Genomic DNA, 27,937 nt, shown 5'->3' on the forward strand with positions numbered 1-27,937 from the left:
GGACAGGGGCTGAGTCTCTGCTGGACCTGCTGGCACTCTCCCGATCATCATCTTCTCCACATCCCCACACAACGCACAGGACACCACACACGCACCGTCCGAACACACAACAGACTCACAACCTTTCTCAGTTGTGTTTTTGTAACGACACACCAATCTGGACAGTCATGGGCAACGTGCAGGTAAGAAAAGTTTCTCTGATTACAACTTTACTTTCACTTTTCACGTTTTTGACACTTTTATATGCACATTTCTAAGTTAAATGTAGTATAACATGCAGTTTCTGTGGGGAAAACATTATAGTCTACTATCTTACAGTCTGATTACCAGGAGGGCGCTATTGAGGCTTTATTTCCCATTCAAACGCACCTATTCACCCGACCTGATGTACCTGTAGACTTTACAAATATTTATACTGTACTTGTACTGTTTGTTTGTTTGTTTTTGTTTTTGCGTGCTTTATTCAACAGAAAATGACAGTTACTGAAATGTCAATATTCAAATGACCACCTCGTTTGCTCTTGTATGCAGGCCTATGAGTGTCAAATTTAAAAAGATACCCCAAAAAACACATAATTCAATGAACAACAGCTGCTATTTCAATATTTATTCTTTTATTTTCGTATTTATTTAAAAATTTATTTATTTCTCGAAAAAAAATCCTGCACAGAAGCCCACCATGAGTATTTAAGTAGCAGTCATTTGGAACATGAGAGAAGGAATAATCAATAATGCTGCATTGTATGAGCGGGTGGGAAGAGATGGGTGGATGCCCCTGACAATGATTCAGCAACTCACAGGCTGCACCAGTCAGCAAGCAGCCTGAATGTCACACCCAATGGCCAGACCTCCTCTGGTTTCATTTTGGATTTGAATAGTTAATAAGAAATGATTTAAAATATACAATGCAGTTATGTTGTGGACACAATATTACATATCTGTAAACTCACCTTTGCAATTTCAGTCACATCGCTAGGTAAAAATCTGCCTTTAGATGTACATTTTAAAACGAAGTTGATAAACCTCATCACTTGTCACTGTAAAACAATGGTTTTTCGAAGTTGGTCAAAATAAATAAAGCTATCAGTAATGATGGTGTACAGTTATAGACCACAGCGCACTACAATAGGGCTGAAAAATATTAGAAAAAAACTGACATTGCATTTTTTTGGGGTTGTATGCGATATATTGCGATATTAAAACTAGTGTTGCACCGATACCATTTTTTGACGCCGATACCGATACCTGGCTGTGCAGTATAGGCTGAATGGGTGACAATAGTTAAATGAACCTTTGGCTCAAAGGCCAAAATAGTGCTAAATTTGTGAAATTAAAACATGTATAATACTAGCCCAACAGTAAGAAAGTAAAAATACAATGAATTAATAATTAATAAACTTTTTTAAACCCTGAGTTTTGGCTCACAAAGGCCAAACAGTGCAACGTTCATTAAATTATAAGTAATAATAATCGACCACAGCATCCTGTCTCTCTATTAGGCTCCCTCTCTGTGCACCAGCAGCAACACAAACTTAGCCACTTAGCTTGGCTTACTTTGCTTACTTCGACAGCACTTTTGAATAGGCTTGCCACCTTCTTTGAAATAAGGAATCATTCCGAATTGGGAAGTAGAAGCTGCGTTCCGTATTGAACCAATACAGAATATACAGTGGGGCAAATAAGTATTTAGTCAACCACCAATTGTGCAAGTTCTCCTACTTGAAAACATTAGAGAGGCCTGTAATTGTCAACATGGGGAAACCTCAACCATGAGAGACAGAATGTGGGGAAAAGAACAGAAAATCACATTGTTTGATTTAAAAAAAAAAAAAAAAAAAAATTCCAAATTAGAGTGGAAAATAAGTATTTGGTCACATACAAACAAGCAAGATTTATGGCTGTCAAAGAGGTCCAACTTCTTCTAATGAGGTCTAACGAGGCTCCACTCGTTACCTGTATTAATGGCACCTGTTTTAACTCATTATCGGTATAAAAGACACATGTCCACAATCTCAGTCAGTCACACTCCAAACTCCACTATGGCCAAGACCAAAGAGCTGCCGAAGGACACCAGAGACAAAATTGTAGACCTGCACCAGGCTGGGAAGACTGAATCTGCAATAGGTTAAACACTTGGTGTAAAGAAATCAACTGTGGGAGCAATTACTAGAAAATGGAGGACATACAAGAGCACTGATAATGTCCCTTGATCTGGGGCTCCATGCAAGATCTCACCCCTTGGAGTCAAAATGATAACAAGAACGGTGAGCAAAAATCCCAGAAGCACACGGGGGGACCTAGTGAATGACCTACAGAGAGCTGGGACCACAGTAACAAAGGCTACTATCAGTAACACAATGCGCCACGAGGGACTCAAATCCTGCACTGCCAGACGTGTCCCCCTGCTGAAGCCAGTACACGTCCAAGCCCGTCTGCGGTTCGCTAGAGAGCATTTGGATGATCCAGAAGAGGACTGGGAGAATGTGTTATGGTCAGATGAAACCAAAATAGAACTTTTTGGTAGAAACACAGGTTCTCATGTTTGGAGGAGAAAGAATACTAAATTGCATCCGAAGAACACCATACCCACTGTGAAGCATGGGGGTGGAAACATTATGCTTTGGGGCTGTTTTTCTGCAAAGGTACCAGGAAGACTGATCTGTGTAAAGGAAAGAATGAATGGGGCCATGTATCGAAAGATTTTGAGTGAAAATCTCCTTCCATCGGCAAGGGCATTGAAGATGAGACGTTGCTGGGTCTTTCAGCAGGACAATGATCCCAAACAGACAGCCAGGGCAACAAAGGAGTGGCTTCGCAAGAAGCATTTCAAGGTCCTGGAGTGGCCTAGCCAGTCTCCAGATCTCAACCCCATAGAAAATCTGTGGAGGGAGTTGAAAGTCCGTGTTGCCCAACAACAGCCCCAAAACATCACCGCACTAGAGGAGATCTGCATGGAGGAATGGGCCAAAATATCAGCAACAGTGTGTGAAAAGCTTGTGAAGAGGTACAGAAAACGTTTGGCCTCCATTATTGCCAACAAAGGGTACATAACAAAGTATTGAGATGAACTTTTGGTATTGACCAAATACTTATTTTCCACCATGATTTGCAAATAAATTCTTTAAAAATCAAACAATGTGATTTTCTGTTTTTTTTTCCACATTATGTCTCTCATGGTTGAGGTTTACCCATGTTGACAATTACAGGCCTCTCTAAAATTTTCAAGTGGGAGAACTTGCACAATTAGTGGTTAACTAAATACTTATTTGCCCCACTGTATATAAATAGATTACATTTCTATGCATTTTGGGAGTTTTGGGGATGTCCCCTTTTTTTTCATCGCCTGTACGGCTTTGGGCGCGAGGGGAGCATCCCTTATTTCTATTTCTGAATGGTGGCAACCCTAATTTTGAAACAGGTCTCAAATTACTTCGGCATTTCTTTCAGTAAAAGACAATAAAAGTAAAGTAGACGGGCTCAACTGATCAGAGATTGTTGCTCCGGTCCAGCCCCCTTCCTCAGTCCTGCTGTTGCAGCCTCAAACTCTTTGTGTTCGTTCACGTTTCGTCCTCAAAGGTTTCATCAGGTTCGAGGTATTGAAACTTGCCAATTTAACTCCGCCTCTCCAAACTTTCAGGCCGCAAATCTTGCATGCAGCCATTATACGCGACCGAGACTATAAACTGAAATATTTCCAGACCGCCGACATTTTGTCTCTTGTAGTTTTGTTTTTCCTACAAATGAAAAAGCTGCCCCGGCATTGGTTAAGAGCGGCTACTGGCCCGCTCTCATTGGTCCAATAGCACTCCAATAGCAATAGCTGCATGGCATGCAAAGTGATCACGTCATCACACAACAGAGAGTGTAGTGAGCATCAGTAGAAAAAGAGGCTACAGTCAAGTGTTATAATACTAGACCAGTAAATGGTGTCGGTGCCCTCTTTGTTGGTACTCGCCGATGCAGATACCACCATTTTGGGCCGGATCAGCACCCCCTGACGATACTGGTAGCAGTATCGGTGCATCTTTAATTAAAACTAGAAGAATTTTCACCTTGACTTGAATAGCTCCGTTTGGGAAGACTTTGGTTGACACACTATGACAAAATTGTATTCATCAGAGATGTCCCGATCTGATCACATGATCAGAAATTGGGCCGATCGCGCCATTTTTCAGAGGATCAGAATCGTGTGAAATGGATCGGGTTTTTAATTTGAAAAAATATATTTATACTTTTCCGCTTCATGCTCGTACAGCCGCTCACGCTTCCTCCTGAAAAGCAGTGCGACTGAACTGTTCTTCTTGGTTACCAATGCAGCTGGCATTTGGTACTTAAAGTTAAAGATGATTGACATGTTTGTAACTTTGATCTGGCCGGAGACGCATAGATAGCTCTACGATCAAAGGCACAAATGTGTTAATCATCGTTAAGCGTGATACATAGTCTGAAGTGTGCTGTGGCAACTCATTCATTGCGTAACTGAGAGGCTGTTCTCGGCAGCGTGAGCGTCAAAGCAAAAAAAAAAAAAAACGTTTTCTTTCGGTATCGGATCAGGACTCTGTATCGGCAGATTCTCAAAATCAGGTGATTTGGACTCGGACTCAGAAATATGTGATCGGGTCATCCCTAGTTTTCATATAATAATGTTTAATCCAGACTAAAGGGGTTCATCTATTATTGATGAAGATTAATGTATATAAAATGAATCCAGGAAGTCTCTGCACAACTGCTGCTTTTATGAAGAAAAACAAAAGTTTACATTCATTCATTCATTCATTTTCCATGCCGCTTTTCCTCACGAGGGTTAAAAAAAACAAAACAAAACAAAATACAGTTGCACGTCCTGCGAGATGATTATTGCGTATGCGCACATTGCAATGGCGAAGAGCAAACGATATATTGCGCAGGCCTACACTACAATATTAGAAATATTGCGTAATAAGTCACTATTAATGTCAAATTTCTTTGCAAAATTTGTTATGAAAATGAGTACATTTTTTTAATTGCCTTCTTTAATGAACCATGTTTTATTTTATTCCTGTTTTCAGTACAGTGCAAGTAGTACAATATCACTGTCCTTATACATTTCTCATTTCTAGCCCACAATCGTCCCATTTGAGGACTTTGATGTTACGGCTGACATAAAGGCCATTCGACAAGCTTGTAAAGGTTTAGGTGAGTATGTCTTGTTACGTTCAAGTATTTTTCGCACATACAGTGGGGCAAATAAGTATTTAGTCAACCACGAATTGTGCAAGTTCTCCCACTTGAAAATATTAGAGAGGCCTGTAATAGTCAACATGGGTAAACCTCAACCATGAGAGACAGAATGTGAAAAAAAACCCAGAAAATCACATTGTTTGGTTTTTAAAGAAATTATTTGCAAATTATGGTGGAAAATAAGTATTTGGTCAATACCAAAAGTTCATCTCAATACTTTGTTATGTACCCTTTGTTGGCAATAATGGAGGCCAAACATTTTCTGTAACTATTCACAAGCTTTTCACACACTGTTGCTGGTATTATGGCCCATTCCTCCATGCAGATTTCATCTACAGCAGTGATTTTTTTGGGGCAACACGGACTTTCAACTCCCTCCACAGATTTTCTATGGGGTTGAGATCTGGAGACTTGCTAGGCCACTCCAGGACCTTGAAATACTTTTTACGAAGCAACTCCTTTGTTGCTGGATGTGTGTTTGGGATCATCGTCATGCTGAAAGACCCAGCCACCTCTCATCTTCAATGCTCTTGCTGATGGAAGGAGATTTTCACTCAAAATCTCTCGATACATGGCCCCATCCATTCTTTCCTTTACACAGATCAGTCGTCCTGGTCCCTTGGCAGAAAAACAGCCCCAAAGCATGATGTTTCCACCCCCATGCTTCACAGTGGGTATGGTGTTCTTCGGCTGCAATTCAGTATTCTTTCTCCTCCAAACACGAGAACCTGTGTTTCTACCAAAAAGTTCTATAGACCCTACCCACGTGACGTCACAACTCCTTCCTCCTGACTGGTGCCGCCCAATTGTCCGTCAACACATCATGTTTCCCTGTTACGGCTACGTACATTCCTCCTATTTACGACGTGTTTTTCTGCTCGTTAACATTAATAATCAAAATGGTGAAGGCGTGTGTGGCGGTCGGTTGCAATAACAGAGCAGATAGACGGAGAAGACGGAGAGACTTGAAGTTCTACCGGATTCCGAGAGACCCGGAGAGAAGAGAGCGAGATGGGCTGCTGCAATTCGACGAGAAAACTGGGCTCCAAACGATTACCACAGATTATGTAGTAGTCATTTTATATCTGGTAAGATGCATTTAATATATATTTAGAGGGTTTTGGGCTGACAACCACAATTAAGATCATTGCTAGGCTAATCGCCGACAACATACACGTATGTATGTAGTGAGAGTGCTATCGCTAAACCATATAAACATTAAAAGCCCTAACTCCATTGACAAACGACATGAAATACATTAGACTTGACAGTGGATGTTAGCAATAACAAAAGATTTTGAATTGAAAATTTCGTAACTCACCTTTCCAAGCACAACATAGATTCCTGCCGAATTTTCGTGGATGAGGACCTGTTTCACCCAACCAGCAACGAAGTATTTAGCTCTTAAAGTTTTTCAAACTTTCGTGAGAATAGGCTGATTTTGTGTGGACAAGATAGTTGTACAGTTCAGGGTAGCTAGCAGATGTCAGGCAAGTATGGCGGAGACAGCGGGTCGAAAAACATCGATTTAGGCATCAAATATGGATCTGGCGAATGGATAAACTGAAGCTTTTCCACATAACGCCTTTTATGCAACGCATCAAGTGAGTTTACGGCATCCGAAAGCACCGGGTCTTCCATGAAATGCATTATAAATTGCTCGATCAATTGACACCATTGATAATACAGACACAAAATGACGGACAAGTGGGTGGAACCATACAGCGAGCACGTGATTTTGTGACGTCGGTGGGTAGGGTCTATTTTGGTTTCATCTGACCATAACACATTCTCCCAGTCCTCTTCTGGATCATCCAAATGCTCTCTAGCGAACCGCAGACGGGCCTGGACGTGTACTTTCTTCAGCAGGGGGACACGTCTGGCAGTGCAGGATTTGAGTCCCTGGCGGCGCATTGTGTTACTGATAGTAGCCTTTGTTACTGTGGTCCCAGCTCTCTGTAGGTAATTCACTATGTCCCCCCGTGTGGTTCTGGGATTTTTGCTCACCGTTCTTGTTATCATTTTGACGCCACAGGGTGACATCTTTCATGAAGCCCCAGATCGAGGGAGATTATCAGTGGTCTTGTATGTATTCCATTTTCTAGTAATTGCTCCCACAGTTGATTTCTAAAAAAACCAAGCGTTATACCTATGTCAGATTCAGTCTTCCCGGCCTGGTGCAGGTCTACAATTTTGTCTCTGGTGTCCTTCGACCGCTCTTTGGTCTTGGCCATAGTGGAGTTTGAAGTGTGACTGACTGAGGTTGTGGACAGGTGTCATTTATACCGATAATGAGTTAAAACAGGTACCATTAATACAGGTAACGAGTGGAGCCTCGTTATACCTTGTTAGAAGAAGTTAGACATCTTTGACAGCCAGAAATCTTGCTTGTTTGTACGTGACCAAATACTTATTTTCCACTCTAATTTGGAAAAAAATACTTTAAAAATCAAACAATGTGATTTTCTGTTTTTTTCCCCACATTCTGTCTGTCATGGTTGAAGTTTACCCAAGTTGACAATTACAGGCCTCTCTAATATTTTCAAGTGAGAGAACTTGCACAATTAGCGGTTGACTAAATACTTATTTGCCCCACGGTATGTAACATTTCAATTATATGTAAACGTGTTACAAATATACCCCCCCCCCCAAAAAAAAAAAAAATCACCTCAATTTCCAGGTTAACACAGAAATGTTTGCTCATGCTGCACTTGAGTTCCAACTTCCCTGCAACTGTCAACTGGAAATTCTGGTTTGGTTAGGGAAGACGGCACATTCAACCATTAGACAAATGATTGAAATACCGGTTTTGGATGTGTACACACACTTACACGGACACTTAAAACAATGACAGAATTCATTAAGATACACCTCAACTGTGAGATACTGAAGGTGAAAAAGAATCCGTGAAATCACATTGTAGAATTTTTAAGTTTTTTTTTTTTTTATTACAATACCGTGGAAAATAAGTTTTTTGTCAATAGCAAAGATGTAACTTAATACTTTGTAATATAACCCATGACAATAATGACAGCTATGACAATGCAATGACTTCACTAGGGATGCACGAGTACTCCGGCTTCCTCCCAAATTCCAAAAATAGGTAGGTTGACTGAACACTCCAAATTGTCCGTAGGTGGGAGTGTGTGAGAATGGTTGTTGGGCTCTATTTGCCCTGCGCCTGACTGGCAACCAGTTTAGGGTGTACCCTTTCTCCTGCCTGTTGTTAGCTGGGATAGGCTTACAACCCAGCTCACGGCAAGTTATCGCCATGTGCATGCGTACGTTTGCATGTGCTGCATGCACTCGGCACATGTGATTGCAAATGAGACTTCAGTTCCTTTCACAGACGTTTATTGGTCATCAACACACACACATAGAATTAAAGTTCAGACATGCAAAATAAGCAAACACCAACAAGTGGGCATTATTTTAATTTAACTAAATTCTTGTGATTTCGTCCAAAGTATGGATTTTCCTTTGAAGTGTCATAACTACGTCATTTATGAATATTTTTTCACTTTCAACAACTCAAAAATGTTCATTGGCATCAGACCTATCTACACATATATAGTTTTTATTTTTAGAATTACTTTTTTTTAATGCCCCCTATAGATATTAATAGCAGTATTATATAAATATTCAAATTAGACTATATATATATATTAGGGCTGCAGCTATCGAATATTTTAGTAATCGAGTAATCGACTGAGAATTCTATCGATTAATCGAGTAATCGGATAAAACAAATATATTTTTAGGTGAAGAGAAATTATATACATGAGAAAACAAGACATTTTATCATTTTCAGTCAATCAATGTCTTTATTTTTGATGTGTATTGTTGAAAACGGCCAACAATTGCATCTCAGATGTAACTAGGATTAAAAAAAAAAGACTAATTCACTATATATATATATATATATATATATATATATATATATATATATATATACATACACACACCTAAAAATGCCTTTACGCTTGATAACACACTTCGCTTAAAAGTTACCATTTTTCCCCACGTTTTTCAATTGAATTTTTATTTGTGTCAAGCCATTTTTAAGTTCTAGTAAAGTTTTAAGTTAGTCTAAACTGTAAGTCCTGATAGGATTTTGAATTTTTGTTAAAAATAAATGTATGATACAGGCTGTATTGGAGCACATTAGGGACTAGTGCTAATTGGTGTTTTATCCAGCAATGACTACTGAGCTAAAATTGATAGTTAGCATTATTGAGTTTTTATTTGACACCCTCATCACTCCACAACGCTATGTTATGTTAAAGCCTGTATGTAAGACACGTTAGCCACGCATCGAAAGTGGTCTTAATTAATAGAAACCTAGCCCTCTGCAGGGCTAACGTTACTTGAGCTAGTAGTGACAGTAACGTTAATCTTATATATTAGCGCTTAGCGCTCTTTGTTAGCGCTTAGCGCTCTACTGCTTTAAGATGGCGGCTGTTTGCTAACGCTGCCCAGACGCGGCCTAGTCTGTCATTGTGCATCTAGTTCAACATACATGTGATCTCTATGAGACTCACCAGAGCTAACTGCAACTAACGTAGCATGTGCAGGCTAGTATTTTGCAACGTCGGAGTCGTTTGTAGCGGCTGTCTGCTGCAGTAAGTTTTTTTTTTTTTGCTTCTTCCTCTACGCACGTGACATCAGCGCGTTGTCCCGCATTAAAAGTAGTCCGAGCAAAACGTGATGCTTAGAGCTGTCAAAATAAACGAATACTCGAGGTGAATAAAATTACTCGGATCAGTTTTTAAACTCGAGTTACTCGAGTTGCTCGAGTATTCGTTTCAGCTCTAATATATATATATATATATATATAAATCAAAGTCTAATTGGAATATTTCATATGACATACTGTAGTTAGAGGCCCAAATAAGTCCATTGGTCATAACAACAGTATTTTTTATGCATGCCCAGTTTTTACACAATACCAGTTCTCTGAATCAAACTAAATTCTTGTGATTTTGTCCAAAATATGGCTTTTCCTCTGAAGTGTGATAACTAAGTCATTTATGAATATTTTTTTAACTTTTAACCACTCAAAAATGTTCACTGGCATCAGACATATCTACACATAAAAGTTTTTATTTTATTTATTTTTTTAATGCCCCTTATGGACATCTTTGCAAGCAAATTCATATTTTGGCCTTTAGCGCCCCCTAGTGACTTTTGAGTGTTAAGACTCTCAACACACAAATTCCTCTATTTCCATGTTTTTGACTCGCCAAAGAAGCGATTGCATCAGTAATCACGGGAAATGCATTATAACACATCAGGTTTACAGCATGTCAAAAATTATGATTTATAATGGGAGTCAATGAGCCAGAACATGGCATTATTACAAGAATTTAGTGCGAATCTCCCTAACCTGTTTGCAATAAGTTAGAAATTGCAGCATGGAGCCATTTTGATCTTTGCATGTTTTTACTATCCTGGGGAAATAATGGCTCCCTGGTGTAATTTTTCCAATACTTTTTCTTTGATGAAACACAGAAAAAAAAAAACTTAAAAAAAAAAGCCAGAATATGGACAAATAACACCAATGGGTTTCATTGTAAAACATTAGCATTGCTACATTGAGGCGAGAATACAATATTACATCTATATACATGTACATTTTAAATGTATTTGACTATGTTAAATCTGTTAATATGGTTTTTTATTGGTATGCTAGGAAGGGACAGTTGACTGACGCTAACTTAGCCACTCTGGAGCCCTGAAATGAATAAATAACTAAGAAACCGCATGAAATTTGTTGAAAGCAACTCCACAGACTAACTTAACCCCCGCTGACTCTGAAGATTATGCCTGATGTCAAAAATTCTGAACTTCCACTTTGTTTTTAACAAGTGCATGTAAACCTTTGACCATAAATGTACACAGTATATATAGTGTGTTTAGAGAAATTTTTACTTGAATAAAATTAATCAATACTACACTAAAAGAAAGACTCTAAACAATTCACTGTTTACCAGTGAAGTGACTTATCCATCATAAATATCCTATTTCTTCCAGGCACAGATGAAGAAGCCATTATTCAAATACTTGCCAATCGCTCATCAGCCCAGCGTCTGGAAATAAAAAATGCTTACTTTGAAAAGTATGATGATGTAAGTACCTGGTTTCCTGGAGCCCTAGGTGTCAACAATCGAATCATGTTACAGTTTGTTTTCATTTAGGAGTTGGAAGAGGTCCTGAAAAAAGAGTTGACTGGTAGCTTTGAGAACGCCATAATTGCCATGTTGGACCCGCCAAATGTCTACTTTGCCAAGGAGCTGCGAAAGGCCATGAAGGGGGCGGGGACCAATGAAGCCGTTCTTGTGGAAATCCTGTGCACAGCTACTAATGAGGTCTGTTTAAAAAATAATCACAGCTGCTTTGCAACAATGGCTATGTTTACTTGGATACTTTTATTCGGATTAATAGCCTGATCGGAATAAAAAAAAATGCATCATGTACACAATCCGTTTGGAGTATTGTAACACGATCTAGCCCATACAGATCAAGATTCCATTCCGAATATGAGGGGTAGTTTATGTCGATTAGTAATCAAATCTGCACCCATGAAAAATTTTTTTTCAAAAATATCAGAACAAGTAGCATTTACTGCGCACATTTGTGACGTCACGTCAGCGTATGTGTTTCTGTTATTCCCGTAATCAAGTAGAAGTAGCGCAGGATGAAGACAGGCGCAAGACTAAACTGGTCTCTGTCCGGGATGAGCACGTTGCTGGAGATAACTTAAAATTGTGAAAAACTTGATGGTAGAAAAAAGAGGAAAAATACATGAAATAATGCGAACATTTAACCAGAGGTGGGTAACATGTTACATGTACTCCGTTACATTAACTTGAGTAACTTTTTGAGAAAAATTTACTTGAAAGAGTAGTTTTACTAAGCCATACTTTTTATTTTTACTTGAGTAGATTTGTGAAGAAAAAGTGCTACTTTGGGCTACACAGGAATCGTCAAATTTTTCCTCTTTGTTCTATATATCAGATATATTTCTTTTTTTTCCCAAGCGATGCCAAGAGTAGCACTACCAATTTCACCAATAAGATGTCGCAACAATAATCACATGACTACAATATACCAATCAGACGCAAGCTTGCCGTTCTATGATCACGCCAGCCTATTCAATCACGTGGTGTCTTTAAAGCACTGTAAAAAATGAAGTACTTGACATAGAGCGCTGCCCTCAACATGACTCGAAAGCGGGGATTTTAAGCTCTCTCCCAATCTTTATTTGGCACCGATTGACCACGGAAAACCAGAAATATGATCCTTTTAATTTCATCATATTAATCAAGAAGGAACTACTGTATTCACTAGGGGTGTGCCATCTTAGGCACCCCACGATTCGATTAAATTACGAATCAAGGGGCTATGATTCGATTCTTAAACGATGATCACGGTACAGACTACTTTTCATTGTGTCAAAGTGTCATTTTGTCAGTGTTGTCACATGAAAAGATATCTTCAGAAATGCGATGGGTGTACTCACTTTTGTGATACACGGTAACTTTGTGCTGAGAAAAAAAATACTATTGTTTTAAAAAAGAAAATCAAACTTGTAAGCAGTTACTCACAATTTTACTAATTAGTTGAGTATTCTTTTCACCAAATACCTTTTTTTTTTTTTTTACTTCTACTTGAGTTTTAATTTATTTAAAAAATATATGTATTAATTAATTTATTATATACAGTATATTACTTGAGTAATATTATTTTGAAGCAACGCTATTCTTACTTGAGTACAATTTGTTGCATGTGATTCGGTATGTATGGTATAAATACGCTACAATGTGCCTGTGAGGCAGGACTGGACACCCATTAGGGCTGCAAATTTGACAACCCTGCTCTGGCCAACCTTACTGTTCTGATTAAATCTCTTTTCACCTCTTTCAGGACATCATCAGCTACAAAGAGGCCTATGTACAGGGTAGGTTCTCTTGTTGGCTCAATTTTGCAGCAATATAGCTAACTATTAATCCTACTTGGGGTGTAATTGCAACAATATTTTTTTCATTTTGTCTGTTAGTGTTGACAACGTGTAAATCTGATGTCATACTTCTTGATGTCTTCACAATTTATAACAATAAAGACAATACATTTTATTTGAAGGCGCCCTTCTGGCACTCAAGGTCGCTGTCCAATCATTTAAAAAACAATTAGACAAATTAAAGAAATTAAAACAGTAAAAATAATTATGTATAGAACGTTCAAAACAATAAAAATACCGTATTGGCCCGAATATAAGACGGTGGTTTTTTTTGCATTGAAATAAGACTGAAAAAGTGGGGGTCGTCTTATATTCACGGTCTAGACGTTATACCCATTCACGACGCTAGATGGAGCCAGATATCATTGAAGTGATGTTCTGTCATGACATATCTCAGCTACTGTCATGTTTAACCAGTTTGCATTATTTTATTGCAATGTTTTTCCTTATTCAGATTTGTTTCAAGACTACAGTTACAGTTAGACTTAACTTTGATGCTTAATGCAGTTGTTGCAATTTTGTTGTTTTATCACAATAGATTGGTTTGTTCACATTTCAAAAACCAGAAGCCATTCTTTACGAATGTGATTGCACTTTTGTTTACATATTTAAATGGTCAGATATTAAGATTTGAATGAGACAAAATAACATGCTTTTTCTTTCAAATATATTGTTATAATCATTTGTTTCAGATGTACTGTAATTATTTTCTGTATAAAAATCAATTTGGTGTTCAAAAAGTCTTTTTTCAAACTTGAGTCTTGAAGAAGAGGGGGGTCGTCTTATAATCAGGGCCGTCTTATATTCGGGCCAATACGGTACTAATGTATGAAAATAATTAGTAGAAAAGTAAAGCACAAAGAAATCAGGGATTATTATGGATATGCGAGTCTGAACAGTTTTAAATTTGGATTGCAAAAGGGGGAGTGTGTCTGTGTTCCTGAGGTCGGGTGATAGTGAATTCCAAAGCCGGGGAGCAGAGCATGATGATGAGGCGAGCGGGAGGGACAGACAAGTGTTTGGAGGTGGAGGACCTAGGGGCACGGGAGGGAGTTGTAGTATGGAGGATGTCGGACAGGTAGGGAAGGGCAAGGTTGTGGATGGCCTTGAATGTGAGGAGGAGAACTTTGAACTGGATGCGGAAGTGGACCAGGAGCCACTGGAGCTGGCAGAGAACTGGAGTGATGTGGTGGATGAATGGGGTATGGGTTATAATGTGAGCAGCTGAATTCTGGACCAGTTGCAGTTTATGGAGGGTCTTTTGAAGGACGCCAAAGAGGAGGGAGTTTCAGTAATCCAGGCGGGAAGTGACAAGACTAAGAACCAGGATGGCAGCAAAATGGGGGGTGAGGGAGGGGCGGAGGCGGTTAACGGTGCGTAGGTGGAAGTGGGCAATCCGGGTAATATTGATGTTTGAATGAAAAGAGAGTGTACTGCCCTGGATGACACCTAGGCTCTTAACTTGAGGGGAGGGTGAAACTGGAGTTGTCGATGGTGAGGGAATGGCTATGATCATTGGATAAGGTGGATTTGGAGCCGATGAGGAGCACCTCGGTTTTACTGCTGTTGATTTTGAGGAAATTTTGGGTGAGACAGTTTTTTATTTCAGTGATACGGTCAGTCAAGAAGGTGGGCGGGAGAGAGGAGTAGGGTTCGGAAGTAAGGTAGAGCAGGGTGTCATCGGTGTAACAGTGAAAGTTGATGTTGAATTTACAGAAAATATTGCCAATGGGGAGTAGGTAGATGATGAACAGCAGGGGCCCGAAGACAGAGGCCTGAGGGACTCTGGAGGTAACGGGTGATGGAGTGGATTTAAGGGACTTCAGTTTTATGTATTGAGAGCATCCAGAAAGATAGGAAGAGAACCAGTTCAATAGTGGATAGACGGTGGGGAAGCGTGGCGTGACTGATGGTGTCAAAAGCTGACGATAGGTCCAGGAGGATGAGGATGGCGAGAAATCCAGAGTCATCTGCCATGAGGAGGTCATTAGTTATTTTAACAAGTGCGTTTTCAGTGCTGCTGAGTGGATGAAAGCCAGACTGGAACTGTTCATAGAGGTTATTGTGGGATAGATATGAATGGAGCTGAGAGGCAACAGTTCTTTCAAGGATTTTAGAGATAAAAGGTAGGTTGGATACGGGACGGAAATTGTGGAAATTTCAGCAATCGGCACCAGGTTTATTGAGAAATGGAGTGATGGCAGAAGTTTTAAGAGAGGTGGGGACTATTCCAGAGGTGAGAGATGAGTGGATGATGGCGGAATGGGGTCCAGTTTGCAGGTGGATGATTTGGACATCCGGATAAATTCTGAGATCTCGGAAGGATAGGGGAGGGAGAAGGAGGAAAATGGGCGTGAAGGCGGGTGCCAGTTGGGTGAGATGCTGGGATGAGGGGTTGATTGGAGGTCATGGTGGATGTTCTTGACTTTATCGGTGAAGAATCTCATGATGGAGTTGCAAAAGGAGGCTGTGTAGCAGTGAGAGGGGAGTGAGTCTGGGGTTTGGGTGATATTGCTGAGGAGACTGAAGAGAGTTTTGGGGTTACCTTGACTGGCGGTGATTAGTCTGGAGTAGTATTAATAAATATGTAAGAATAATAATATGTAAAACATTAGTAGTTCTAACTTTGCAGTGCATGAATGTGAACTGGAGGCTGACATAGAGGATGACACCAGTGGAGATGTGAGGAATCTTCTCATCTCACTCCTGCAGGTAAACTTGTTTTATTCCATTTAACTTGAAAAACTACTTAAAGTTATTATCAAACCGTGTCATCAAGATGGATGCGACAGAAGAATTACAAAAATGGCATCTGCCCTTGAGATAACTTTCATACAGTGGCTCTGCATGCTTTTATTCGCCTACTAAAATGGCGACACACTACATCATTGTTATGCCTGCATACCTTCTGCATCCCTCTCACTCCCCCACCCTTTTAGGTCCCCTGGTGAGCAATGACAAACAGCATGACTCCTATTCAAAACTGTGTTGCAGAGGATTTTGAGCCCACCAAAGAGGCCTATGTGGGGATTGTTGTGTAATGTTGTGCAATGACTTTTCAACTTCTCACAGAATCTTTTCATCTTCGTTATTTAACATGTCTACAGGCGAGCAGAGATGAGGGTTTCGAGGTGGATGAGGGTTTAGCTGAACAGGATGCTGCGTCATTATTTGAGGTAATTTTTCAAGTCTGAACTATGAATATATAATAAAATATAACTACATTTTATTCTATTTATATACTGTACATATATTTCTATCCAATGTACATATGTATTCATAATACACTAGTGTGTCATAGTGCTGCAGCTATCGACTACTTTAGTAGTCGATTAATCTGAACTAGAAAGTCTGAATAATCGAGTTATTGGATTGTATGCGTTGCAAAATAAATTGTAGGGATATAAAATAAAAACTTGCTAAGATTGCACTTTCAAAAGAGCATTAAATGCGAATAAAAAATAAAATTCCCAAGTCTATCTTTTAACAGGATTGCACTTTCATTTAAAGATACATTAAAATATCTGAGCTTAGCCCCAAATGGTATAAAAAATATAAATGAATATCTAAGTAAAACAAAAGAACAATTTGCTGACTTGCATAGGAAAAGTCCGCTAGGTTAAATGCTATAAAATGCTAACTTTTTTTTTTTTCTTACAGTGCTCCTAACAAATCGTTCAAACATACATTCCCACAAAAAACGGCTAAATATACTTATGAACTAATTTACTAATGCATAAAAAAACATTAGCCCAAACTAAAACTTACTTTTTGTTGGTCAACAGGGAGCAGCTGTATTCAGCCATGTTAAATGAATTATGTCATATTTAATGTTGCCACTAGAGGGCAGTGTATCCACCCAAATCAATAAAACTAATGCAAACACTTTCAAAACTAGCCATCACAACACCACTCTAATCAAACGAATACTCGAAGCAGCAAAATTTGATTCGAAGCTTTTTTTTCTAATCGAATTACTCGAGTTAATCGATTAATCATTACAGCACCAGTGTATGGTATAGAGCAGGGGTGTCCAAACTTTTTGCAAAGGGGGCCAGATCTGGTGTGGTAAAAATGTGGGGGGCCGACCTTGGCTGACGTCCTTTACGTAGAACAATACTATATTTATGCAAATTTTAGCAAGCCGTCCTGTGTGTCACATTTGCTTTATTATAGGGCTGCAGCTATCCAATATTTTAGTAGTCGAGTAATCGATGGACTAGTTTGTTCGAATAATCGAGTAATCGGATAAGAAACATGAAAAATTAAAACACCAGAACTGAGCCTCAAACGATATAAATTTTTTAAAATGAGGATCTGTGTACAACAAAAGAACAATTGGCTAACTTGGATAGAAAATGTCTGCTAGCTTAAATGCTATAAAATGCTAAAGTTTTTTTTTTTACAATGCTCTTAACAAGTGGTTCAGACGCATATTCCCACAAAAAACGGCTAAATATACCTACAAACTAAATTAAGAATGCATTAAAAAAACATTCGCACAAACAAAAACTTGGCTTATGTTGGTCTTAACACGGAGCAGTTGGATTCAGCCATGTGAAAAGAGGCAGACTAGAGGGCATTGTATCCACCCTCATCAGTAAAATTAAATGCAAACACTTTTAAAATCAACCATTACAATGTCACTTCAATTAAACGAATACTCGAAGCAACAAAATTTAGTTCGATTATTTTTTTTCTAATCGAATACTCGAGTTAATCGATTAATCGTTGCAGCACTACTTTTTTTTTTTTTTTTAATTAATAATTTCAACAATTATACAACTAGCCTTTGTGGCGTTCTCTTTTGACTCTCGGGCTCTTGCGAAATACTGCTGCTGTGAAATTAAACTAGCTGCAAGTTGCTTCAATTTCTCGCTACGTATCTACCCTGTAATCTTGTCGTACATGTCAGCGTGTCTTGTTTGGTAATATCACCTCATATTGAACTCTTTAAAAACAGCGACTGTCTCTTTGCAAATGAGGCAGACACAGTCGTTACGTATTTTAGTGACGAAATAGTCCAGTTTCCACCTATCCTTGAAGCTCCAGCCGTTGCAGTCAACTTTTTTTTTTTTGTTGATTGTCGCCATTTTAGAAAATTGGGAGTAAAGGGTCACATGTGGTAATGTTGCTTAGAGTGCTGCTCCCTTTTAGTGGGTAAATGAGGAGCATCATTTAGTGTGTAAGCTACTTCATATGCTTGTAGCAGTACTGCTGACCAAATTATTAAGTCTGTGTGCGGGCCAGATGTTATTAATTTTATGCCAGAGGCTGGGGGCCGGATGAAATCTGACCACGGGCCGCATTTGGCCCCCGAGCCGGACTTTGGACGTGCCTGGTATAGAGTATTTGTGTATGTGAGCCCAGGACGGCTAACGATGGCTGACAGGGAGACGTTTGTTTGCTTCTTCCACTGACACTTCCAATTCCATAACTTCATTTGGTACTCGTGAGGCTCTACCAACTGTTCCATGTAGAAGACCATCAGAGCTATAATATTATAGTTAGAGTGAATATGCAATTTAGCACCCATTGTTTGGGTTCTTATTAAATCTTAATGGCCCTGCTGGCGTGGAGGTGGGAGCAAGGCCAAAATGTGGCGGAGAATGTTTCTGTGTACGCATTGACAAAGCTTCACTGGTAGATGAGTTGTGTAGACATAGGTAACAAACTACAAAAAGAAGCATCTCTTTTTGACATTGTAACTAGTAGAATTGTTGATTGACAGTTGGTACTTTAGACATGTGTGGTCAGCTGACGCAACTTAGTGTCTGAGGCATCACATATTCTTGGAAATAATTTTATCAATTGAAACAGAGTAGGCTTGCTAACAACACTCTCTTCTTTGGACCAATCGAATCATTTATAGTTATGTGGTCTTAACACTGCAACCATTGTGAACCAAACTATTCCGATGAGCTGCAGATTACGGCTGTAGTTATCGATTATTTAAGTAATCAATTAATCTATCAATTACTTAGTTTCGAGTAATCGAGAAATTGGATTAGGAAAAAACAAATAAACAAAGGCTTGCTTGAATTGCACTTTCACAACAGCATTAAATGCGAATGCAAAATGAAATTCCGAAATGTTTTTTCAAAGTATGCAGAATTGCACATACATTTCGCAAGAGCAATAAATTAAAACTGTAAAAATGAATTGAAAATACCTGAGCTTAGCCTCAAATGGTATAAAAAAAAAATTAATAAATGAGGATCGGAGTACAACAAATGAACAACTGGCTAACTTGCATAGCAAGAGTCCGCTAGCTTAAATACTATAAAATGCTGACTTTTATTTTTATTTTTTTTTACAATACAACAAACCATTCAAACACATATTTCCACACAAAAAAAAAAGAAACGCTAAATATACCTATAAACTAAATTACGATTACATAACAATCATATTGACTCAAACAAAACAAAACAAAACTTTATGTTGGTCTTAACACTTAACAGCAGCAGATCCAGCAGATGAGTTGTATCAAATACACTGTTGCAACTAGAGGGCAGTGTATCCACCCAAATCAATAAGACTAAATGCAAACACTTTCAAAACAAGCCATTACAGCGCCACTCTAATTAAACGAATCCTCGAAGCAGCTAAATTTGGTTGGAAGCTTTTTTCTAATCGAATTATTCGATTAATCATTGCAGCACTACTGCAGATCCAAATGAAAGTTTTCTTTGTCTCATTTGTCTCTTACAACAGGCAGGTGAAGGCATGTTTGGCACAGATGAGTCGACCTTCAGCTACATCCTCACACACCGGAACTACATGCAGCTCCAGGCCACTTTTAAAGCCTATGAGACAGTAAGTAGTGCTCACACTCATTCTGGACCATGATTTGCCATGTCCAAACTGATTCAAAAAAGTATTTTGTTGTCGTTTGACTCAAGCTATCAGGAAAAGACATCTTGGACACTATTGACTCTGAGGCCGCAGGAACTTTAAAGGACTGTTATGTGACTCTAGGTATGTATAAATATACGGAGCAATGCAGTTAATAGGGGTGTGGCTTCTTAGGCACCCCACGATTCGATTTGATTACCGTTCTGGGTGCTTCGATACGATTATTGAAAGGTGATCACGGTATTGACGATGATCGCGGTTATCGCGATTAACATGATTATCGCGATTATCGATGCATCGAACATGACTAGTTAATACAGTAGCCAAACAAATTTATGTCCGTTACTTATCTAAAATATTCTAATGATTCAACAGGAACGATGGAAACATGCCAATACAACAAAAAGCTGCCCTTAAGCTGCTTTTTTATTTTTTTATTTATTTTTTCAAGAAAGCGCAAAAACATTAACCATTTTAAAGGGAGTACTTATTTCTCTCAACAATTAGGCTCGAGCGTTTACGTCACAGCAGCACGGGATCATGCGAGATTTGCGACAACGCAGCCATTTCGGAAGCACGTCTGCATCACGGGACATTTAAACTTAACGGCAAATACAATTCAACTACGAGTGCCAAAGATGGAAAAAAATAAGGAAAACTTGCCAGTTCGATACAGAGACAAACTTGTTACCACGGTGAAGGACAGATATGTGAGCAATTTTAAGGATGTGAACAATGTTGACCCTACAAGCAAGCCGAACACAAATGGAATAAAGATGTCGACAAGCTTCCACCACTACGCGAAATGTACATCATGCTGTATTTAGTGTTTGGTGTAAGTTACTACACTCATCAGCAATTCCGAAACTACAAATCGCTACAAAGCTACGAACAGTTTTACTGCGGATGGGTGCAGGATCTGCACATTATGACCATAGCAAATGGCAACACCATCTTTCTAGCATAGGTAGACAATGTGTATTTACATTAGTCTGTTACCATGGATGTACAAATTTTTTGTTGCAGAAAATGTAGCCTGTGTACAAATTCTTTGCCACTCTCTCACGTCAAAATATTACAGCTTTTTCATTTAGCAACGACAGGAATTATGTCTTATGAAGACAATGCACATGTATGTATGCTAGTTGTTTAGCTGTAGCTATAGCTAACAACAGGCCGACTTAGGGCATAAAGTTACCGAAATTTGCGTAAACAAACGAAATTAACTTACCGGAGTGGAAGTGCATAGAGCAAACTCTGTGTGTAACTGGAGAATCAAACGTTATGCCCTTCCTTCTGATCGAGGCCACCCATGCCATTCTTCGACGTTTGGTAAGTTCAGATATGACCTTTCCCTCGCCTTTTCTCCATGTAGGGATCCGGAAGAAACTCAATGGTGTTCCGTCGAGCTGTACATTCTCCTTTCTATTCGATCGGTTGTTGCAATTCTTTACCGCACAATAATTTCCAACCATTTTTAAAGGGCGACCTGTTTTGAAATGCCTCACTATTTATGTTTCGCGCTTCCAAAATTGCGATAGCGGCGGAAACCTCGCGAGTGCCACGTCATACGCTCGAGCCTAATACAATAAAATTTACACAGTTGGAATTAATTCCACATTTTTTGGAAACAAAGTGTCTTTAGAAATAAGAATTCTTTTAACCAATATACTTTGTTTTCACAGATTTCTGTACTATTTCTCATGTTTGTAGTGTTACCGCTGTACTTAATAATGGTTTTACACGTTCGGACTATGAAATACACGTTAGCAAATTAGCTAATTAGCTTAGCGCTCGGCGCTAACTATTAACATCTCAAAAACAACAACAATAAAAGCTAAACAGTACAAGAGGGTTTGTGTACTCACCTATTATAGATGCACACGGGTCTTAGCAACACACTCAGTACATTTTTCAATTGAAATGCCTTAAAACTACTGCTGGACATCTACAAGACAAGGAGCAACGAACTATCTCTCTTCCCCTCTTGCTCTAAAAAATAACTTGCGGTCACGCCTTTGTTTTTATTTATTTTCCAGTCTTTTAAAAAAGAGTAAATCTCTCTCTCAGTAACAGGCAGCATCCATCATAACATGTGTGCGCCGGTTAACAGTGCCTGGGCGGCAGACGTGTCTTGAATTTCATTCTGCTAAGATCGGCTGCCATAAAGTTATGAGGGAAAATCATCGTTTTTGAACCTTTATGGATCGTAATCAAATCGTCACGTGTCGAATTGCGACGCATGTAATAATCGATTTTTTGGAACTCCTCTGAGTGGTCATGAATAATATTGAAGACCTGTTGCCTGTATTCCTAAAAATACTAAGTGCAAAGAGTTGGTGGCCAAATTCCGAGAATCAAGAGAATTTTCCTTTAAAAGTTAAAAGTAGTTCCCGATAAAAATAGAAGCCATTCCGAAAAAAATCCTAGCCATTAATGTTCTTACAGTGAGATCTGTTAAGAGCAGGGAAGAAGACTTCTGAGCGACTTGGGAGTTGCCTAAGCATAGGACAAAATGGCAGAGGCAGGAGATATATTCACGGACACAGCCCTAACACAATAATTAAGCATTTACATTAGTATCTTTGTGTTAGATTTAAAACTAGGCTTATGTACACCTAGCTTGGCTAAAAAAAAAACACACAGGAAGTCAATTTAGCTTTTATGGAGGTTGGTAGCTACTCCCCAGCTGCTGTGATAGCAACCTTCTTTATTCAGGGGCAAACAATAGGATGGGAGGGGTCAGGACAGCAACATAGAACATACAATAGACTACATAGATTAAATGGGGGGCACATGGCCCAGGACAAAGGAAAGACTTACTAGACATAAAGTTATTATCTGTTGACTAACTAGAATAAGGAAAGCATAAATGATATCTGTATGCACAACAATTCCAACACTTTGGGAGGCACATCTGCTGCACAGTTCTCTCTGAATCTTTGGGAATACAGGGCCAAACTGCATCACATCAATTAAAACATCATATATTTTTTCAATTTAGTAAATTAGAATGCGGATAATGATGGGTGTATTTTAACCAAGAAATGTATGTTTTATGTGTGTGTGTGTATTTTGCATAGTCCGTTGTGCCAAGAATCCTCAGCTGTACTTTGCACGGCGCCTTAACGCTGCTATGAAGGGGCTCGGCACCGATGAGGACACACTCATCCGCATGATTGTGGGTCGCTCTGAGGTGTGTATTATGTGATCACTGACTAACTGTGGTTGTGCCACAACCCGCAGCATTGACATAGCAGCATGTTTTTCATGCAGGGTTACCGCATTACATTACCGTAATTTTCGGAATATAAGCCGCTACTTTTTTCCTTCATTTTGAATCCTGCGGTTTATAGTCCAGTGAGGCTTATTTGTGATTTATTTGGGTTAATAGGTAACATTTTGACAGCGGCATCATAAGACCGTCATAATTGTGACATGACACTATCATGGGTATTACTGAATGCATATGACATACAGTACTGTATATTTTTATTATATTATGTATATACAGGATATACTGTTTTCCCCAAGTGGAAGCTTCCATGATCCTAATAAATTTAATAATTAAAAATATATATATACAGTGCTGTGCAAAAGTTTTAGGCAGGTGTCCTGCCTAAAACTTTTGCACAGTACTGTATATCATTAAGTGATCCGGCAAATTATGCCACTAACTCCATTTATGTCCAGCTTGGATATTTTACATCCATTCAAAAGTGAGATAACTTGCCGTATAACAGAAAAAGACATCTGTCATAAGCATTCGTTAATTCTCATGTCAATGTCATGTCATAATTATGATAGTCTTATGGTGCCACTGTCAAATAAAGTGTTACCAAATGCCATAACTCGCAATCAATGAAACAACTGGAACAATAACTGAAGAAATAATTAGCACAGAACATGAATTATGCTTGTTATTTACATCTGTACTGCTGCAATGCATGCTAGGAAGCATGTTGGACAACAACAGTGTTGACAGCAGGTGGCAGCAGTGGTTGACTGTCTCTCCCAAGGGAGCAGTGATGGCCAAATGAAGCGTCTTCAAGCAATGAAGCTTTGCAGCCAATTGGTTCAAAGCTTCATGGTGGCTCATTTGGTCTTCTGACATTCGTATGATGCTGCTGTCAAATAAAGTGTTACCGGTTAATACCTTGTAGTGTAAATATGCCGTAATACAGTGAGGACAGCTGCAGTTTATAGTCCAGTGCGGTTTGTCTATTATGAAATGTTGTTGTCGTGTCAAATTTGGTGCGTGGCGGCTTATAGTCAGGTGCGCCTTAAAGTGTGAAAATTACGGTATTTACATGACTTACTTTGGCCATGTTTAGACAGAAATGGTCTGAAGCGAAAATGCAAAAGTGCCGTGTTGTTGTTATATTTATGAGGAGAAATCTGCCTGTATACGGAGAAGCAAAAGTGCACTAAACTTGGAGTATGCATACCCAGTGTGTATGTGGCAGCAAAAACAAAGATGTATTCTTTCATGTTACTCTTCTGCTCCTGTTCCTAAGTACGGGAGACAGACAGTGTTGTCAAATTGAGCCAATATTCAAAGAAATGCACTGTGCGTATTGATACAATTTGTGCTATGATTTGGGAAATCTTATTTTGGAGTATCTTTCTAATCTGGAAACACTGGAGAGAGTTATCACCAAAATTCATCTTTGCGTTTTCAACCATTTAGACGGCGACGACAGGGTGGACTGTTGTCTGGAAAGAGTTTTCAAATCTGCGTTTTCAGCCCCCAAAAATGCCATATCCGTCTAAAGGCTGAGTTATGCTTCTGCAGCAGAACTATGCCGTCAAAGCAGAACCGATTTACGACACTCAGCGGTAGCCTGACGTGCAGCTTCACAAAATTCTTAATGCGCTTCGCGTCAACGCGTGGTGACGTGACGCAAATGGACTGTGATTGGTTTGGTCAGACTGTTGTTTCCGGTTCAGCGCAAAATCACCGCCATTTACAAACATTCTTGGGCTAACGACTAGAGGTGGGAATCTTTGGGCACCTAACGATTCGATTACAATTGCGATTCAGAGCCTCCGATTTGATTATAAATCGATTATTGATGCACCACAAACCCCCCATACCCCCCCCCCCCACCTTCGCTTTTAATTTTTTGTACCCTAGTTCCAAAATTGTACAAAAATCCGCTCAGGCTAAACAAACTACTATTTCACTATCAAGTTCACCGTTAAAAACAGTAAATAAAATACTCAAGTCCCCATTCTGTATCGGCAGCTTTAAACTACATTCAATTAAATTCATGTAATTTAATGTTGTGACTCAACCGTTAAAGTTGTTAAAATTGCTCCCGTTATTCCATAATTTCCCTTCTGTCTACTTTCGACGTGAAAGTTTTAAAACTGTTTCATCATTTAAAGATAGATCCAAGTCAAGATTTTGCCGATTTTTTTTTTTTTTTTAGATAAAAAGTAATTAGGAGCCTTCTGGAGAAGTCTACTGCTTTAAGATGGCACCTGTTTACTAGCTCGGGAAAGTCTGTCATTTCGCATCTAGTTCTTGCTATATGATCTAACACGGCCGTCGTCTGTCATTTCAAATCTAATTCTAGATATATGTGATATCTACCATAGTCGTATGTTGCCGTATGTTTGTAGCAACGAGCAACTGGGCGCTGTTTGTAGCGGCTGAGGGCCGCAGTCGGGTATTATTGTTTTTTTTTTATCTAGCGAGCGGCATGAGTTGAACATGATATTTACTCTCGGTCCGTTCCTCATTGCGTCCTGAAGACCGCGTTGACTGTGTTTTATTTCCACTTTACCTGGTATAATTCAATAATCGGAATTTGGATGTTTGTGAATCGTTCTCAAATCTCCCACGGTCGAATTGCGAATAATGTAAGAATCGGAAATTTCGCACGCCTCTACTCACGACCACCTCCGCAACCGTGTTCTGCGTCGCTTGCGCCTCAACATTTGTATGATCAACATTTGTTGTTCGATGTTGATGAGCTTAAGATCGTTCCATCTCCGTTGGCATTGTTGTGTAACCGGAAGAAAACTAGAGGAAGTCGACAAGAGTCCCCCAAAACCGTACAAACACAACACCACACTCCTCTAGTGGCTTGGCGGTGAATTACAGAGCAACGCGTTCCCATGCCGCAGTACTATCGAATGCTAATTTACGCCGTAGTCGCTACGCCTCACCGCAATGCAGAAGCATAACTCAGGCTTAAACCAGCGATAGGCAACCCTCTGGCTCTATATAAAACAAATTAATATTTGATCATTATTTATTCGGGTGCTTCTGAGATTTAACAAAAAAAAAAAAGGAGAAGGGGCAACTCTGACTTTACATAGTTGGTGAAATTATGACGTGTGAGTGTTCTATGTGTGCACAGCCCCTTGATTTCACAAGGAGCCTATACTCAACAACAGTAGAATTAATTTTGTTGAAAATGTAAATTATTTATCCACCAGATTGACCTGGAGACGGTGAAGGATATGTACCTGGAAAAGTATGATGTCCCCTTGAAAGAAGCCCTCGATTCAGAGTGTGGTGGAGATTTTAAACGTCTTCTCCTGGAAATCATACACTAAAACATAATTCTTCCTTTCTCTGGCCTAACTTAACAAAGTCAGGCCGGCTTCCCCATTTTTCCTCCTGCACTGTGTGTAATGCCCATCCTCCTTGCTTTCACATACAGAACAATACTCCTTATTAGCTTGCTGTCTACTTAAATATGTAGCCTACTGTTGTGTCTTTGCGGTTTTGGGCCAAAAACCAAAAAATGTTGCCACATGTTGTTAACTGCCATTTATCGTGTCTTCAATATTTATAAAGTTTCATACAGTATTGTTGTAATTCTATATGCATCCTCATACGTCTATGTAAAATTGTATACAGTATACGATATTTACAGTGAGGCAAATAAGTATTTAGTCAACCACCAATTATGCAAGTTCCCCCTCTTGAAAATATTAGAGAGGCCTGTAATTGTCAACATGGGTAAACCTCAACCATGAGAGACAGAATGTGGGGGAAAAAAACAGAAAATCACATTGTTTGATTTTTAAATAATTTATTTGGAAATCATGGTGGAAAATAAGTATTTGGTCAATACCAAATGTTCATCTCAATACTTTGTTATGTACCCTTTGTTGGCAAGCTCTCTAATATTTTCAAGTGGGAGAACTATTTGTGGTTGACTAAATAATTATTTACCCCACTGTAAATCTCATCTAGTATGTCTTCATTGCATTCAGATTGTCTCACTATTTGTGTAAATGCCCGTTTATTTTTGCTGCGTTGCAAATGTAAAGCAATTTGCCTCAAAAATGTCTTTCCTAGACATGCAAAGGATTTACTGCTGCAAACCTCAACACAAAAGTGCCGAATGATCACATTAGATATCTGTGTGATTAATATTCATAACAGTAACTTCAATCAGACTGTTTAGGTACATTTTGTTTGTTTAGGGCATCGTCAGGCCCTGTGGGATTTTTTAAAAGCCTATTTTATCATAGTAACAAATTACAGTTTTCTCATTTATGTTTGGATATTTCAGGCAATTAAAATGTCTTATATTTACAAATGCACTAAATGTACTAAAAGGATGAAGTTTGCTTTTAAGATGGTTAGACACTGCTGGTAAAATTGAGCTAGACGAATGTTGTCGCTGATAATGAAGGCAACTCTATGTTATTTAAATCTGAAATGATAGTGGCTGCAACTATAGACTGTTATATCGTCCTCAACCAAATTAACTAACTAGACAATGAAAGGTGTTGATGTATGATATTGACATGTAACGTGGTATATAGGAACAAGAAAATAAAAACTGACTAAACCCTTAAAGTTGTTTTCTT

At 39.0% G+C, this 27,937-nt stretch overlaps 1 protein-coding gene across 1 annotated transcript; it reads left to right on the plus strand.

Moving 5' to 3' along the window:
* The first annotated feature begins 5 nt into the window (after window positions 1-5).
* On the plus strand, window positions 6-27,926 carry anxa13l (annexin A13, like). Its single transcript, XM_057856805.1, has 11 exons — window positions 6-182; window positions 5,100-5,175; window positions 11,254-11,348; window positions 11,418-11,588; window positions 13,147-13,180; window positions 15,873-15,952; window positions 16,348-16,416; window positions 19,958-20,059; window positions 20,146-20,221; window positions 23,182-23,294; window positions 26,549-27,926. Exons 1-11 carry the CDS (start codon window positions 168-170, stop codon window positions 26,666-26,668), a joined length of 951 nt encoding a protein of 316 aa, XP_057712788.1. The 5' UTR covers window positions 6-167; the 3' UTR covers window positions 26,669-27,926.
* The last annotated feature ends 11 nt before the right edge of the window (window positions 27,927-27,937 follow it).

This window comes from Corythoichthys intestinalis, chromosome 14 (genome assembly GCF_030265065.1).
Source record: "Corythoichthys intestinalis isolate RoL2023-P3 chromosome 14, ASM3026506v1, whole genome shotgun sequence".
NCBI lineage: Eukaryota > Metazoa > Chordata > Actinopteri > Syngnathiformes > Syngnathidae > Corythoichthys > Corythoichthys intestinalis.

Bases quoted from the DNA above. Each gene is read 5' to 3' on its own strand.
- anxa13l (XM_057856805.1), top strand. The intron at 5,176-11,253 runs GTGAGTATGTCT...TATTTCTTCCAG, and splicing joins ACAAGCTTGTAAAGGTTTAG to GCACAGATGAAGAAGCCATT. The intron at 20,060-20,145 runs GTAAGTAGTGCT...GTTTGACTCAAG, and splicing joins CTTTTAAAGCCTATGAGACA to CTATCAGGAAAAGACATCTT.